The sequence below is a fragment of the Stegodyphus dumicola genome, chromosome X2 (assembly GCF_044657685.1).
Source record: "Stegodyphus dumicola isolate Sdum_Otavi_A_Nest chromosome X2, ASM4465768v1".
In the NCBI taxonomy this organism is placed as follows: Eukaryota; Metazoa; Arthropoda; class Arachnida; order Araneae; family Eresidae; genus Stegodyphus; species Stegodyphus dumicola.
The window spans coordinates 172,808,089-172,824,229 of NC_140781.1; the positions used below are offsets into that span (position 1 = coordinate 172,808,089).

A 16,141-nucleotide genomic window follows, 5' to 3' on the forward strand; every position below is an offset into this window, starting at 1 on the left:
AAATTTTACGCCATGTACTGAGAAAAACCGGAGAAAGAAGAAAAAAGGAGAAGCAGAAATAAATAAACAAGATAAATTTTGTATACTCAGCTTGGATAGTGAGAGCATACATCAGAGTCAACTAAAGCTGACAAATGCTGGTAAATGTTAAATAAAACGTTCCCAAGAAATTCAACTTCACTAAATTGAGAAATTTTTAATACAACTTAAATTATATATATATATATATATATATATATATTCTGATTTCTTTCTTTCTTTTTTTTAAAAAGAGTGTTACGGGCATCGAAATGCATTGAGACTTTTTGCTTATTATGAATACTAAATAACAGTTGAGTTTAACAAATTATTACAAATATTTTTCCGAGATGTGTAGCAAACAAAGATAGAATTCTGGAGATGTAAATTGACAGCTATATTGGGTTAATGAATGGCACTATAGAAACTACTTCATTACGAAGGAAAGCAATTAGCAGAATCATATTTATTCACAAATACATTATAACGTTAGCGGGAATCCTTAAAATTTCAGGCAGTTTTGAGGTACGGATCATACACACATCATTACCCAGAGCATCGACTTCTTTCAAAAATAGTAAATATTATACAAACCGTCATGGAATCGAACAATCGGGTTCAGTTCTATACCAGAATTCATATATTGATTAGATGATGCGTGTTGTGTCAGTCTCTCTGCAGTCACTGATGAGACGTTTCCAGTCGATGACAAAACTGAAGATCGTCCCCTGCCAAAGCAGACGTCACACACACTGTGTACTCAAGACACGTAACGAAGGAAACCTGGAGTCTCATTCTGTCCTGTTAAGAGTGAGGCGACGAAGGTCCCGACGACATGGCACAGCCACGAGCAGTAAATTTCAGTAATATAACGGTGGCTGGAGAAAGCACTACACCATCAGTCCAGATGCTGGGTCTGTATCATGTTGAAGAATACAAGCTTCCAAGATGCTTTCTCCTTTAGCCTTGCTAATATCGGTACGGCCATCATGATGCTGTAAACAAATGCAAGATTCGTTGGAAAAGACGAGGCCATGCCAAAAGACAACGCAAGGATGCATCCTTGTGTACCTCTGAATGCAACACCATAGGCACTGATTCCTCTGCACTAGCATCAAAGAAGCTGATGCAGTGATTACCTTGTTGATAACTAATGGTTTTTTAGATGTTGTTGTATCATACGTTCGGATATTTGGTGCTATGCTTCGCAAGCAGATTCTTGACCAAGGGTACATGATGTGACTGTACGATCCTAAGCGCGATGAGGGTATGATATCTGTTGTTTCGGGCATGGAACAGTGGAGCCGTTGTGATCCCGTATTTTACTCTGTGCGGCCCTCAGTGGACATACCAATAATAAATTCTGATAACAGTCCTTGGATTTCAAACCAACGCGAGCGGCAGTTGCAGGGTACAGTAATCCGCAGTTCCAGTTACGATTCTCTGGGGATCAAATTTTCAATTTTGATGGTCCTTTTTCTTCATATGAGACATAAAACGTCCTCCAAAGCAAAAGGCAACGAGTAAACGGGATTCCCGAATGCAAAATCGGCATTTCAGTCTACCTTCTGTATACTGATTTCAGGTGTCATTGCTCTTGCTTATAACACGAGCATTCTATTCATTTTGATATTCTAGCAGCCTTTCATGTAAATATAAGGTCTTTTGTACGCTTCCCTCGTAATACAACAGTTTTAATGTCCGTGCTCCATTATTAAAGAACATGCGTGCTGAAGAATGTTTGTGTACACATTAGTACACTATATGAGCAAACGTAAACTAACACTCCTTCGGAGAAGTAGATGTGGCATTTATCATGGTCTGAAACATCATCATACGATATTAAGGGGCTGCTATATAATGAGTATGTCAGCACATTTGAATGATATGTGAAGGAAATTGTATGTCCGTGGTGACAGTGATCCCTCCTGAGTTTCAAAGTGCGTCTGGCGTCGTAATTAGTACCTAGATATTTCTTCGGAAGTTGAAAAGTATGAATATCCACGAATATGCGACTGCTTACAAGCTTAGCATAAATATGGTCAGTGTGAAACGCCAATCGCAAGACACAAAGCTCATCGCCGTTGGACTGTGGAACAGTAGAAAAAGTTTTTAGTCGGAATGAAGCTTGCTACTCGATCTGGAGGTCTTATGAATGCACGTGGGATTACAGGAGTGTATATCCGATTGTATTGTGTCAATAACTGACAATGGTGACGGAGGCATCATGATTTGGAGCTAGTTGCGTAGATCAACCTGAATCTCTTAGTTTCTGTTGTCTGAAAAGTGAATGCTGAAATCTTTCTTGATATTTTTGATAACTCTGCCCTTCCAGCCTTCTGGCAACAGTTTCAGGAAGGAAAGTTTCTGTATCAACAGTGCAACCCTTTTGTCCAAACAGAGAAAACCACGCTTCCTTTGTTTGAAAAAGATGATTATTGAAAAACTGGATTGTTTTTCACACAGTTTCGATTTTAACTTCACTGAACACCTCTGGAAAGAATTAAAACGCACCTGATTAAATCGCATCTTCTGTGGCTAGACTCATTGCAGCTCTCATGGACAACGTAATTCGCGGCAGCCATACATCAAAAGCTGATGGAAAGTTTTCCCAGACAAGTGAAGGATATTAGGGATACAAACGGTAAACTGAAATCATACTACTATAGGCCACACGAGTCTCTGATTTTTAATGAACGTCTGTGTCAGTGGATGCCCGGATACCTTTGGCCGCATAATGTGGTAATCGCTTACATTATGTATTACAAGCTAGAGAGGCAACACGAAAGAAAATGCATGTTTTGGAAGTCATCGATTGAACTTCACATTGTTCTACCGAATTATTGCAGTATACGCTAGGAAAAGTAGGAATAATTAGCAAATATATATATATATATATATCTTTTTATAAGTAAAAAATGTGAAGTTATAATGTACCCAAATTTCTTGCAGAATGGTGTGCCCATGGACATTTGTGATATTAATGGGTGTACTCCTCTCATAACAGCCAGTCAGCATGGTAACAGTCATTTGGTTTGCTATCTGCTTGGCCGTGGTGCAAATAAAGCTATCTGTGATCGCAATGGAGACACCGCTCTACATTGGGCAGCATATAAAGGTCAGAATTGTATACCTTATCATTATTTTATGGCAAATTTCTGTTTATTAATGTAAAAGTTTTTCAAAATATTTTCAATGCAATTTTAAAAAATGGGAATTAAATATTTATTATAATTAAAAATTAATAACATTTAGTCAAATTTCAAAGCAAAATGATTCAATGGTTGCAAGTATCAGAACCTATACTATTTAAATTCATATATTAGTTAAGAACATATACTACTTAAAAGCATGTAATAGTTAAGTAGTTAATTATACTAAAATTCATGTACACTAAGCATTGCGTCCTAATTTTGGCCAACCTCTTCTCATTCATTCATGCAGTCTTGAGTTAAATAATAAATATACTTTGTATATTTTATTGGTTTCATTATCATTCAAAACTACTGAGTTCAAGTGCCAGTTAGGCATAAAATTTGTATTGTTTCGATATCTATTATATGCAATAATTCCTACTTTAGTGAAACTCCGTGCACAACAATTCCTGTTGTGCGATATATCAAATTAATTTGGCTGTGAAAATTCAGTCATTTTATATTTCAGTTGGATTCTTTCGTGCATATTTACTTTTGGTTCATATCCAAGTCTTGACAGCTTCGTTTAAAATAATAGGCCAAATGTCGAAATGTTACCTCACATTTTGAATCTTTGCCCAAATATTTTTTTTTCTTTGCCGAATAGAGCCATTGCCATCCTTTACATTTTCAACAACTGAACTTCGTTTAGTTCTAAAATCTAAAAATATATCGACAGTGTTCTGTTAAGAGTCCGAGTAAAGTTCGGTCTCTTGCCGAAATGTCAGATTGTAAATAGATTTCACCTTCAGACATCTTTTATTTTTCTCTCTTTTCTACCACAGTCTTCGAAAATATTGTGTTCAAAATAAACATTCTCACATACATTTATCTAAAATGAGAGTAAAGTTCTCATACAGTTAATTAAGAAGCGTTAGTAAGTTGTATAAGCAAATATTTTACAAACTGATGTCAATATGTTAAAATAAAGTATTAAGATTAATGTGAAATAATGTACATGAGCAGCTTTGTTCCTTTCAAAATCAGTTGATCTATAAGGTACAGATTATTCATTTTTCTATCTCTTTCTAATTATTTGCGTAAGGAACTCTATCTTCATGTAAACACTCACACTACCTGAAGTCTTTAAAAATAGACGTCAGTAGTTTTCATAAAGGAAATCACACGCATGGGATTAAAAAATATACCATTTTCCTGTCTAGTACCACTGAAGTCATTACCAGTCTTTTCTTATTTTATCATTAACTAATTCTTTTATATTCCATTTGAACTTTGTTTGTTCAAAAATCGTAGGACAGATTATAAACAAAAGAAATATCCAGAAGTAAAGTTCTTCGGACAGATTTTTAGTAAAGATCAGACTTGGTGATTCTCAACCAGGTCAAAGTAGAAACCTGACTGGAGAAAACTGGAGAAGCCTTTATTATCCGAAAATCCACATAGTTTTGCTTGACTTTTAATTAATTACATTATGATGTGTCCATCTTCTTTGCAATTTCGTTTCAAGAACCTTTCCGAGCCTTTGTAAATGTGATTCTATTAGAAAGAATGTCCAGCGAAATCGGAAATGATCTATAATCTACTTCTTCTGAATGGACTTTATAACATAATCGTCCATAGCTACTTTGCGAAGCTGTTTTTGAAATTAATAAATAAAGAAAAAGTAGTGAGTTACTCGTAGTGTAGAAAATAATTTTGACGAGAAGAGTCATTTTACACAGCTTCAAATGAAATACTTTTCTTCTTTTAAATGTTTCGAAAATGCAAGTTAGTGACTAGATTATACGAGCCAAAGGTGATAGGTAAAGAAAATCAATGTATGATTTTATGGGAAAATTTCCACAATCGAGCCAAATATTCTGCTGATTTTTCCAATTTCAGCCCCAAATTTATGAGATATATATCTCGAATATGAACTATAAAATTTCATGAAGTAAAACCGTGAATTTTTCTAATTTTTTTGTTCATGTACATAAATGAGTCTAATTTCCTGCAACATAAAAAGTAAAACTGAAGTGCTTTGACAAGATTTTGACTGCGTATTTGCATTTGGAAGATTTTGACGAATTTAAATAATAATATAAATATTTAAGAAGCAAAATGAGTTAAGAAGGAGATAATCTCTATTTAGCTAAAACGTAAGTAATGAAGTGACGACATGTTGAAAAAAGAAGATAAACAGAAAAGATATATTTAAGTCATGACATTTAAAGAAAAAAATTAATTTTTTATAATATAGTGTAGGTTTCTTTAGCGCTGCAAAATTTCCAGTACTTCTGATGAAGAGGATTGTGTTTATGATATTCTTTTAATTAATGTGCAAGCCAACCTATAGGAAGTCTCGACTGCAATAACTTTTTACCATAAAATAATAATAATTATTATTACTATTTGTTAATTCTAACTCCTCGAGTTCCAAAAAGTTTACCACGACGCTTACACATAATACGTTATTAGCACTAACAAAGAAAATAAACAAATACACAATAACACTGAAAAAGGGGAAATTATACAAAAAATAATAATTAAATAAGAATAAGTAATAAGTAATCGTATTGTCATTGCTTTTTTTGTAAATGCGTCAATATTTCAAGCTCTAAATAAATTTAACTTTTTCCACATTGTCTTCATTTTTGAATTTTGGCTCTAAAGATAATTATAACAGTTGTGCTGTTATTGTATGAAATAATATTGGAAAAAAGTAGCCGCATTAGATAGTTGCTGACAAGTAGACAGCTCATCCTGCAAACACTCAATATATATACTATTTTCTCTTTATTATGACTTTTCTGTCAAAAAACTCGGCCCACCAGCGGCCGAGCGGTAACGTCGCTGAACAGTGGTAGTTCTGTCCGAGGTTCGAATCCCGCGAACGGGCTGGCTGCATGGGTGCTTTCGTGGTTTTCCCCATGTGTAACGTGTATACGAGCCAGTTTCCCTTAATAAGTCCTCCATGAAGGCATCCCTCCCTTAATGCAGATAGCCCTCGAGTGCTTTGCCGTATTTAATAAGCCAAGCCAAGCTGTCAAAAAAATCTTTTTTTTTTTCTTCTAATTTTTACTGAATGAATAGAGCATTTAATGTTTATAGTTTACAAAATATATGTTAATTGAATGATTTTATAAATGATAGTTTTTATAAATCAGCATTAATCTGTTAAAATTAAGCTTGTGGTCACTTAAAAATTAAATGAGGAAAATCTAAAGAAAAGGATATTGACATCATTTATTATTCCTATTTCAAGAGTCAATCGCATCTGTAAATACAGTGGATGGACAAAAATATGGAAACACCTTGTGAAATGCATGTTTGAAAAGAAAGATTGATTTTAATGAAATATGTAGGTGGCGCTGGCGTTTTTGACTACTGACGCCACCTATACAACTTCGTAAATGCGCTAAACAGTTCAGTTGTTTTCCAAGTACTGTTATGTGAGGTTGTCATTGCATTATGTCAGAGTTAACAGACTTCGAACGTGGGCAAATTGTTAGAGCACGTTTGGTAGGTGCTTCCGTAAGCAAGGTAGCCGAGGTGTTTAGTGTTTCAAGAGGTACTGTATCGAAGATTTATTCCGCATATTTGAAAAGCGGAAAAACATCATCTGCTAAATCACAGTGCGGACGAAAGTGTATCCTGAGTGATTGTGACAGACGATCATTAAGGGCAATTGTGACGAAAAATAAGAAGACCACAGCTGCAAAAGTTACTGCTGAAATGAATGTTGTGTTACCGAACCCTGTGAGTACCAAAACAATTAAAAGGGAGCTTCATAAACAGGGAATTGTTGGCCGTGCTGCAATTGAGAAGCCACTCATCAGTGATGCTAATGCCCGTAACAGGAAAAGGTGATGTTTAAGTCATAAAGCCTGGACTATAGAGCAGTGGAAGGGAGTAATATGGTCTGACGAGTCTTCTTTCACATTGTTTCCCACTTCCGGCCGAGTTTACGTCTGGAGAACACCATCACAAGCCTATAATACAGACTGCTTGTTGCCAAGAGTGAAACATGGCGGGGGTTCTGTTATGGTTTGGGCAGCCATATCGTGGTTCTCTACTAGCCCCATGATAACTGTGTCAGGGCACATGACTGCCAAGACTTATGTGAACATTTTGGCCGATCAAGTTCATCCCATGGTACAAACTTTGTTCCCCGATGGTGATGGTGTCTTCCAAGACGACAAAGCCCATCTTCACACAGCTCACATTGTCCAGGACTGGTTTTCTGAGCACGAGGATGAGTTGTACCATCTTCCCTGGCCACCACAGTCACCAGACCTGGATATTATCGAACCTTTGTGGTCTACATTGGAACGGAAAGTGCGTTCTCGTTATCCACCGCCAACATCGTTATCTGAACTTGCCACCGTTTTGCAGGAAAAATGGTATAATATTCCCTTGGCAAACATACAGGAACTGTATTTATTCATTCCGAGAAGACTGCAAGCTGTTTTGGATGCCAACGGGTTTCCTACACCATATTAAGCAAAGAAACATGTTTTTTTAAAGGTGTTTCCATATTTTTGTCCAACCCCTGTACATTTCTGTGCATGTCGGTGTTTTTTAAACAGTATTTTAAGTTACCTGTATGACAATAATCTCTTCTACCTTCTCTCTAGGTTATCCAGACCTTATGCGTTTGTTAATTTACTCAGGCTTTGATCCTCGATTGAAAGACAATTTTGGGTATACTTCATTGCACTTAGCATGCATAAGTGGTAATCTTGTTGCTGTAGAAGACCTCTGCGAAAAGGTGAGTTTCATCTAAAAATTTTGATTAAAAAAAAGAACTGTTTAAACGAGAAATTTTTGCGAATACCTCCCAATATTTTATGACAAGGTATTTAAGTCGCGACACACTGGTTGACAAAGGCTGTTGTAGACTTTAGCGTATTTACTGTTAATTGTTAAACCTTTTCTTCCATACTGGGCTTCAGAAATCTTATTTTATGAATTTTTTGAAATATTTAGTTTTCAAAAATTTCGTTCAGAAAATGCTTAAATTGGATCTTGGCGAAATAAGAATATTTTTCTTAGCAATTCACGTGATTTTCCGAAGCAAAATAAAAAGATTTATTTAAAATCGTTATGTAAATACTATTACAGACATTAATAGAAGACGTTTACAACAACACCTGTGGATATACTCTATAATTGCAGCTAAATTACAGTCTTACGCAGTTTGATTTTATATAACTTAAAAATTGCAAGAATGGATAATTATTTTCATAAATTATGTCTTACATTCTGTTGTATCTATAGAACAATGGGACTACTGATATTTCTTTTCTTAATTTCAGACTGAACAATCTCAAACTGAATAACTGATTGATGTATTCGGAGAACTGTCTTTTTTATTTTTCATTTTGCGTTTTTTGTTCATTTAGGATAAAATCGAATTGGACCTGACAGACAAAGAGAATAGAACACCGTTACAGCTAGCGGAAGAACAAGGCCAAACTGATATAGTTGATTACTTGAAACAAGAAATACGAAAAAGAAAATTTATTTTTTCAAACTTCGATGTCTGGTAAGCATTCTATAAAATTCCTTTAAAATTAATTAGTAGAATATTGATTACATGTAACTACAATATAATACTCTTCCAATTAATTTTAGGCAATTAGTGTTTGGTACAAATGGGCACAGCAAAGGACCTTTGTTTTTTCTACTCGGAACTCTTTTCTTCTGGGGGTACCCTATGTATATTTTAAAGGTAAATTTCATTTTTATATATTCATTTTAAGAATACATTTCTTAGTGAATTTGCTTTTACTTAATGGTGCGAGTGCATTGAGTGGCTTTTTTATTACACGCAATTATTTTTTTTTAATGAGTCGCCAAGAAGCTTAATTTTGAAGAATATCCTTAAACTTAGCTGTCGCCAGGATAACACGTCAGTTCTTTACCCCCTTCTCAGTTGACAGAATTCCAAAGTATTTAAATTTGTTATCGATATAAAAATTTCTCTTACTACGTTCTTCTGAAGATGCACTCTTTAGCAAAACCGTTTAGCATCCAAAAGCTGTTTCCTCGCTGGCTGTTGAAAACAATTCCATTACTTGAATTCTCTTATTCGTTTCCTTTGCATAGTCATCACCATCATAAACAATTTCAATATGAGGGTTGCATCTTACAGAAAGAAATTTAGCTCATATTTTTCCCAGATGTTGTCCATTCTTCGAATCCTTCAGTCTTGGTGCCCAGATTGGTCTATTTTTAGCTGTTTCATCTGAAATGTCCTAGTCTGGTATATTACGAAAAAAACAGTTTATTTAATTAATTAATGAAATCAGCCTTTCTAGCAATTACCCAAATCTAAGAGTGCCGGAACAAAAATTAAAATTAATCTCTTAACTTGAATCTAATGATTGATACGACATCTGTTTAAATTAATACATACCCGAAAGTAAGTTAACTGAATTAAAAACATCGCTGAAAGTGAAGTAAATCGCTTATTCTTCTCTAGTGCTGTGGAACTGAATCACTATATATTTTTTAGTAATAATGAAATTGCATCTCACTCTAAAATTCTAAAAAGGCTATCGTTCTGTACTTCACTAAAATCGCTGCTTTCTGAAAACACACGCTTTACATAAATCCCAACACACATTTCTATACACTAGAGATAGCTTAGTTTAAACCAAGGGTTTTCGACGGAGTCATTATTGACGCACTTTGAAGTTTATGAAATTTTAAAGAAAGTCGAATGGGAATCGATAGCTGAATATCCACCGGCAATTGGTCAGTACAATTATAGGATCTAACTCTTTTAGGCCACATAAACTAATTTAGATCCTAGTAATAAACCTGGCGACTTCTCGCGCAGGCGTGAAATAATACCAGCACAGAAGAAGGATAAGAATAACCTTTCATTAATTTCAACTATGAACAGAGAGGCACGTACTTTGTGCTTTACATTAACACCGACAACTTGCGGTGAAACTTAAACCTTATTACAAAAATTATTTCAAGTCTAAAAAGAATAGTGCTGGATTAGCACTTTTAAGTTACGGCTAACTAGGCTGACTCGACAACCTAACAGGCGTGATAATTATTCAAATGGACAAAAGACGTTATCAGTGTAACAGCAAGGTCAGAAATAAAACGTGCGCTGGCTAGCGAAAACACGCTCTGAATAAACTCTAAGATTCACCCATTTAAATATTTACTTCACTTAACTTAAAATTTGCATCCTGGCGAAGAAATGAGGGAGGACATTGAGGAGTTCAGAAAAGGTAACAAAAATTTGAACAATAAGTTAGTTGAACTAACGGAAACCCTACGCAATTAAGATCTATTGATGACTAGAAATTCATTAATAGTATTGATAATTAATTGTTTATTGATATAAATCTATATCATGTAGTAGAGAAGAAACCATATAAAATAAATATGAAAATAATGATATGAATATAATAATAAATATGAAAATAATCACTTAGAGGGGGAAAACACAAAAAATATTTAATACATTTTAAAATCAAATTTTTTATGTAATGAGTGCAGTATATAAAGCTAAAAACGTAGGAACACAATTTACAATTCTTCATATCGATGTAAGCTGGCTCTCCAAGGGTAATTATTTGCAGAGTTTTATACACATTTTTTTTTAATACCGTGATAGAATTTTGCCTTGAAATTCACAATCCAAACGCAACACAATTAATAAATTTAAAAAAAACATACATTCTCTTTGGCTGATATCTATTCATTGTTCAATGCCACGCAGAACAAACTTCAAGAAAGAGATATCAGTCTCACTGAAATTAGGTTTTCTTCACTTTTCGTTCTAAAATAGACTTCTTTATATCTAGACTGAATCGAAAAGTATTTTATAGTTTGATAATTTAATTTGTTAATGTGATTACTTTGATAGTGCGATTGTCTGTTTCTGAAAGGGATTATATTTCCTCAGACGATATATTGTTATATATAATCCACTTACAAAATTTAAATGAAGATTTTAATATTTGCTTCCAAAACACTGAGAGTCACAATGTGCCAGCATGGATCATAAAACCGTTGAACTGCGATCTATCTGATCTGAACATTATACAAGAAGAGTTGATTGCATTGAAGTAGGATGTTCAAGCATAAGTATTATTGAAAAAATATGGATACACTAAGTTTTGGAATTCAAAATTTATCCGAGAGAAATATCCCAAAATACAAGTTGTTACCGAATAAACATTATTGACTTGTCGCATCTTAGCTAGTAAAAGCAGGTTTCTATTAGTCTGCTGAGTCAAGTCAATAATTTACTGAAGAAAACAATGAACAGATTGCATATTTTTAAACGATGTAGTCTAAGAATCAATGTAAGCAATTTTAGGCCAAATATTAAAAAAAAAAAACGCATCAATACATTAAGCATAGCCATATTAAAATCGAACCTCTGTGGAATTAGAATCTGTGAGTTTATTTCTAAAAACTTGTTTATATCTGTAAAATTAAAAACTATGATAATACATAAATAATAAAACATAAATAAGATAAATAATTTTTTCTTTAAAAAACTTTTGTTCGTGTTTTTAGTCTAATTATTATGTTTAAAGTATGTATGTGCAATTATTTCTAATGTGATTATGTTGTATGCTGTATATTATAGAGAAAAATGTAAGAGGATCGATGAAGGGAATCCCTGGTTTAAATCCTAAACTCATAATCATGGTGATACAGTAAATACAAAACCTCAAGACATCAAAGAAGAATTATCTGTTCTTAATATATCAGTCACCAGATTCCCAAACAATATAATATCCTCAAACTATATAATTCATAAATTCTTATATCATATGCTTAAATCTATCTCAATATTCTAATTTGAAAATTAGCTATCATTCGAAAATCTTAGTAATTTTGTTGGCACCGACTAGTACACTGGATATCTGAATAGCCTAATAATTTATTTATTCCAAATTCAAAACCCCATTTTTTCTAAACCCAGGTTTATTACATAGATGCCTAATCACTCCCCGCGGATAAAGCATAGAGTGACATGAAAGAGTACTAATAATTTACTGAAGTACTTTATTAATTTCTAAGTTTTCATAACTTTACTGGGATAACTGGCTAGGTACCAACAGAAACATTTCTTAAAATTAAAAACAATTCAACAGAATGACATATAAATTTCAATTAAATTTAGATCGCTATTCACCCTATAAAAGATGAATATTAAAATTGCTATTTTTGCTCAAGAGATACTGAAGATTCCATATTCGTTTCTTTTCGAAACTTAAACTGATATTTCATTTTTTTTATTTAATTAAAATTCACTTGAAAATAATAAAGTATTTTCTTCACCTTCTTTTTCTTTACCTTCATTTTCTTCACATCTTCACCTTAAGCGATTGTAAATATTTTAATTGAAAATCAACAGATAACCATTAAAAACTCATATTTATTTGCATTATCCCGCCGGCTAAATTCATTACAGTTCCATGCATCTTACAATCCATTCCAATAGATCGTTCAGGAAATGTCCAAATAAACCAGTGGCCATGAATTTCTGCCATAGAGTAGCCACGGATATTAAACTTCGTTGGTCCATCACGTTCTTGTTTGCAGAGACACACATGGCGCAATTAAATAATCTACCATCCATCAAAAGAAAGTCGCATGTACAACGTACCACCGATGGGTTATCACACAAAACTTCATCCAGTGCCATCTGAAGAGTAGTATTATAGGCCCGTGAGCAAACCCGTGTGCTGGAACCTCTAATAACAACCACTCCAAGAAATGAAATATAAATGTATTAGCATGGGGCTGCTATGCCTATGGGGCTCCCGGGCAAGTGCCCCCTTGGCCCATGCGTAGAGACGACCCTGGCACATATTAAACACAGGCATTAATTTCATTTTTTATACCTCTTAAGGTAACGACATCCGAAAGCGAAGGGAAAAAATCTTCAAAAGGGGAGATTTTAGGAATGGAGAATCAGAAACTGCTGCAGAATTCGCGTTTTTTCCCCTGAAAATGGGAGTCCTAGACCGCTGGCGAGGCAGACCAGCCCACTCCTTTCCCCCCCTTTTTTTTTTTTCCTCCTCCTCCATATCTTGAAAGCCACGCAAATTTGCCCTGTTTAGACGACGAGGAAACTCAGACGAATTCTCGTTGTAAACGCCTTCTTTAAATTATTGGCAGCTTAAGAAAATTAAGATTGCTTTCCAATGGCGTAATTCTTGTTTGGCCAACTGCTTAATTCTGAAATTTTCCTTAAACCAACAGAAAAGCTGCGTCATTGATTACAGAACTCCGCAACAGGGTTTCAACACCAGTAGAAACGGATTCAAGGATCTTGCTATCTTTCGAAGCGAAAAAGTCATATTGTTTTTAACTGCCTAAATTCCTTTGACCCACACATTTTTATCTGCAACGAACGATTCATTTTGCAAAACCTAATGCTTCCTTCTTTTTCAGACAAAGGCAAGTTCTAGCAAAAGACGCAAAATTTTTTTTTTTTTCATTCGCGGCCGCCTTGGAAACAACCACACCAGTAAAATCTTTGGTAACGCCCATGGCTACTTAACTCCCTCAAGCCTCTACTCAGAAGTCTACTCACCCTTTTTCTCAATAAAAAAACTCCACAAAGTCATCATTCGTCCTATATGTACCTATGCTGCCGCACCAGTAAACAACACAGCCATGCCAGTAATATCCTCAGGAACGCCTATGGCTTTCTAAACTTCTTCAAGCCTCTACTCAGCAGTAACTCCATCCTTTTTCTCAAGAAAAAATTCCACATATACAAAGCCATCATTCGTCCTTTCTGTACCTACGCTTCTCCTGCCTGGATTACCATCAATGGCAATAACATAAACAAAATCCAAATACTTCAGAACAAGATTCTAAGGATGGTCCTCAAAGCTAATTTACTATATTTCTTCTATATTACAAAAGCATCTACTTTACTATATTCGGAACAAGGACATCCATAAAGACCTCAATACTGAAAATATCGAAGACTCCATTCTCAGGCAAAACGAAAACTTCTTCGCTAAAGCAATCACCTGTGAGAAAGCGGGCTACAAAGATATCTTTAATCTTTCATTTAACAACACTCCCAAGTACGTCGCCTTACTGATTCTATGAATCTCTTCAGAGAATAAGTAAAGCTTGCTAATAATTCTCAAACGGCTATTCTTCCTTCTTATTATTAACAATTGCGACTTGTTTGCATTTATGGCAGTTCGCCACTTCGTGCACCATTTTTCAACATCTGGCAGGAGCTCCTGTAACTTTTTGATCGCATGGTGTGCGTTTGTGGACTTTACGGCTAATGCCGTATCATCCGCATAGCACCCAAGAATGTGATTTCTATCTATGTGAACTCTGGGAAAGTCGTGAACATAAAATAAATACAGGACGGGCCCGAAAATGTACCCTTGACGGACGCCTGCATTCATGGTGCGCAAGCTGGAGAATTCAGTACCTATAGCAACAGTAAACTTTCTATTGGTAATAAATGACATGATCAACTGAATTAGCTCTCTATCCATAGGGAGATTTATAAGCTGATAAATAAGCCCTTCATGCCAGACGCGGTCGAAAGCCTTCGCCACGTCTAGCATGAGTAAGGCGACATTTTGCTTTTTGTGGAGCGCATCCCCACAAAACTCGACGAGCCGGACCAGCTGCTTCGTTGTGGATAGCTTTCTCCGAAAACCAAATTGCTCCTGAGGCAGTAATTCAATATAATTCTTCAATCTACTGTAGATTACTCTTTCGAAAATCTTTCCTAGGCCCGAAAGCAAGCTAATGGGCCTGTACCCATCTGGCTTAGTGTTATCCTTCCCGGGCTTAAGCAGTAAAGTGACCTTTGCAATTTTTCACTTTGTGAAAAAATAGCTTTGACTGAGACACGCAGTGATAATTTTGTCACAACATTGCACGGCAGATTTCTAAGAGCGGTATTGTTAATTCCATCAATGCCTGAAGCTTTTTTGACTTTAAGCTTCTTAGTGATCTCTCTAATCTCACTAGAAGTAGCAGTGGCCATGTATCTCCTTGCTGTGTGGGCGTTTAGCCATCTCTGACAAAGTAGCAAGCCTCTCATAGACGAAATTAATGTCCCTGGGTGTCACATTAGGTCTAAACTGTTCTTCTATATGGTCTGCGAGAACCGTCGATTTATCTTTATTATTGAGAGCAACAGAATTTTCTGTGTAAATCGATTTATTGCATGTACGCTGCCTTTTCAAGTTTCGCATGAAAGCCCAGAGTGTGCCATCATTCGAACTAAGATTCTGAATTTTGTCCTCACAAACTTCTCTCTTATGTGCATTAATTTTCTTTTGAATTAATTTATTTAATTTGTTCATATCTCTTTTTACATGCGGACTCCATGTAAGATGCCATATCTTTCTCATCCTATTTCTATCTTTTATCATCTCCTTACTTTCTTAAGGCAGAATGCCTGTGTTGTTATTTCTCCTCACATGCCTAGACGCATTTTCTATAGCATTGTTGATCGACTCAGTGAGGATATCAATTGCATCATCTATGTCCTCCCGCGAACCCAGAGTATCAAAGTTGGGCGGATTCTGACCGAGAAACTCCTGGAATTTGGTCCAGTCTGTCGTGCGAATCATCTCAGTTTCGACCTCCTTAGTAGTACCTAAAATTGCAGTGACCGATATATGGTCAAAATTTAATTCATGCTTTACTTCAGTGTAAATAGGGATCGAAGTATTTGTCAGAAGAATATCAAGAATGTCTGCGTTTCTAGGGTTCTGGGGTCTGTACGTATACTCCTCAGTAACTTGCAGAGCAACTGGGTAATTATTAAGAAACTCATAGAGCACTTTTCCATTTCTGTTCGTCTTGCGACAGCCCCATTCCGAGTGCTTTGCGTTAAGATCTCCAGTAAGAATATACTTATTATTGTCAGATAAGACTTCGGAGAGAATATTTTCCGTCAGCTGCACATGGGGCGGATTATAGAATGAAATGAAGTTCAAATT

At 35.2% G+C, this 16,141-nt stretch overlaps 1 protein-coding gene across 1 annotated transcript in view; it reads left to right on the forward strand.

Annotated features, from left to right (window-relative positions):
* The window catches only part of LOC118192228 (uncharacterized), a 115,144-nt gene that overhangs the window by 34,512 nt on the left and 64,491 nt on the right, over positions 1-16,141 (forward strand). The window contains exons 3-6 of the mRNA XM_035363141.2: positions 2,971-3,136; positions 7,790-7,923; positions 8,558-8,700; positions 8,790-8,886. Coding sequence (XP_035219032.1) covers positions 2,971-3,136; positions 7,790-7,923; positions 8,558-8,700; positions 8,790-8,886 — 540 coding nt within the window. The remainder of the gene's footprint in view (positions 1-2,970; positions 3,137-7,789; positions 7,924-8,557; positions 8,701-8,789; positions 8,887-16,141) is intronic.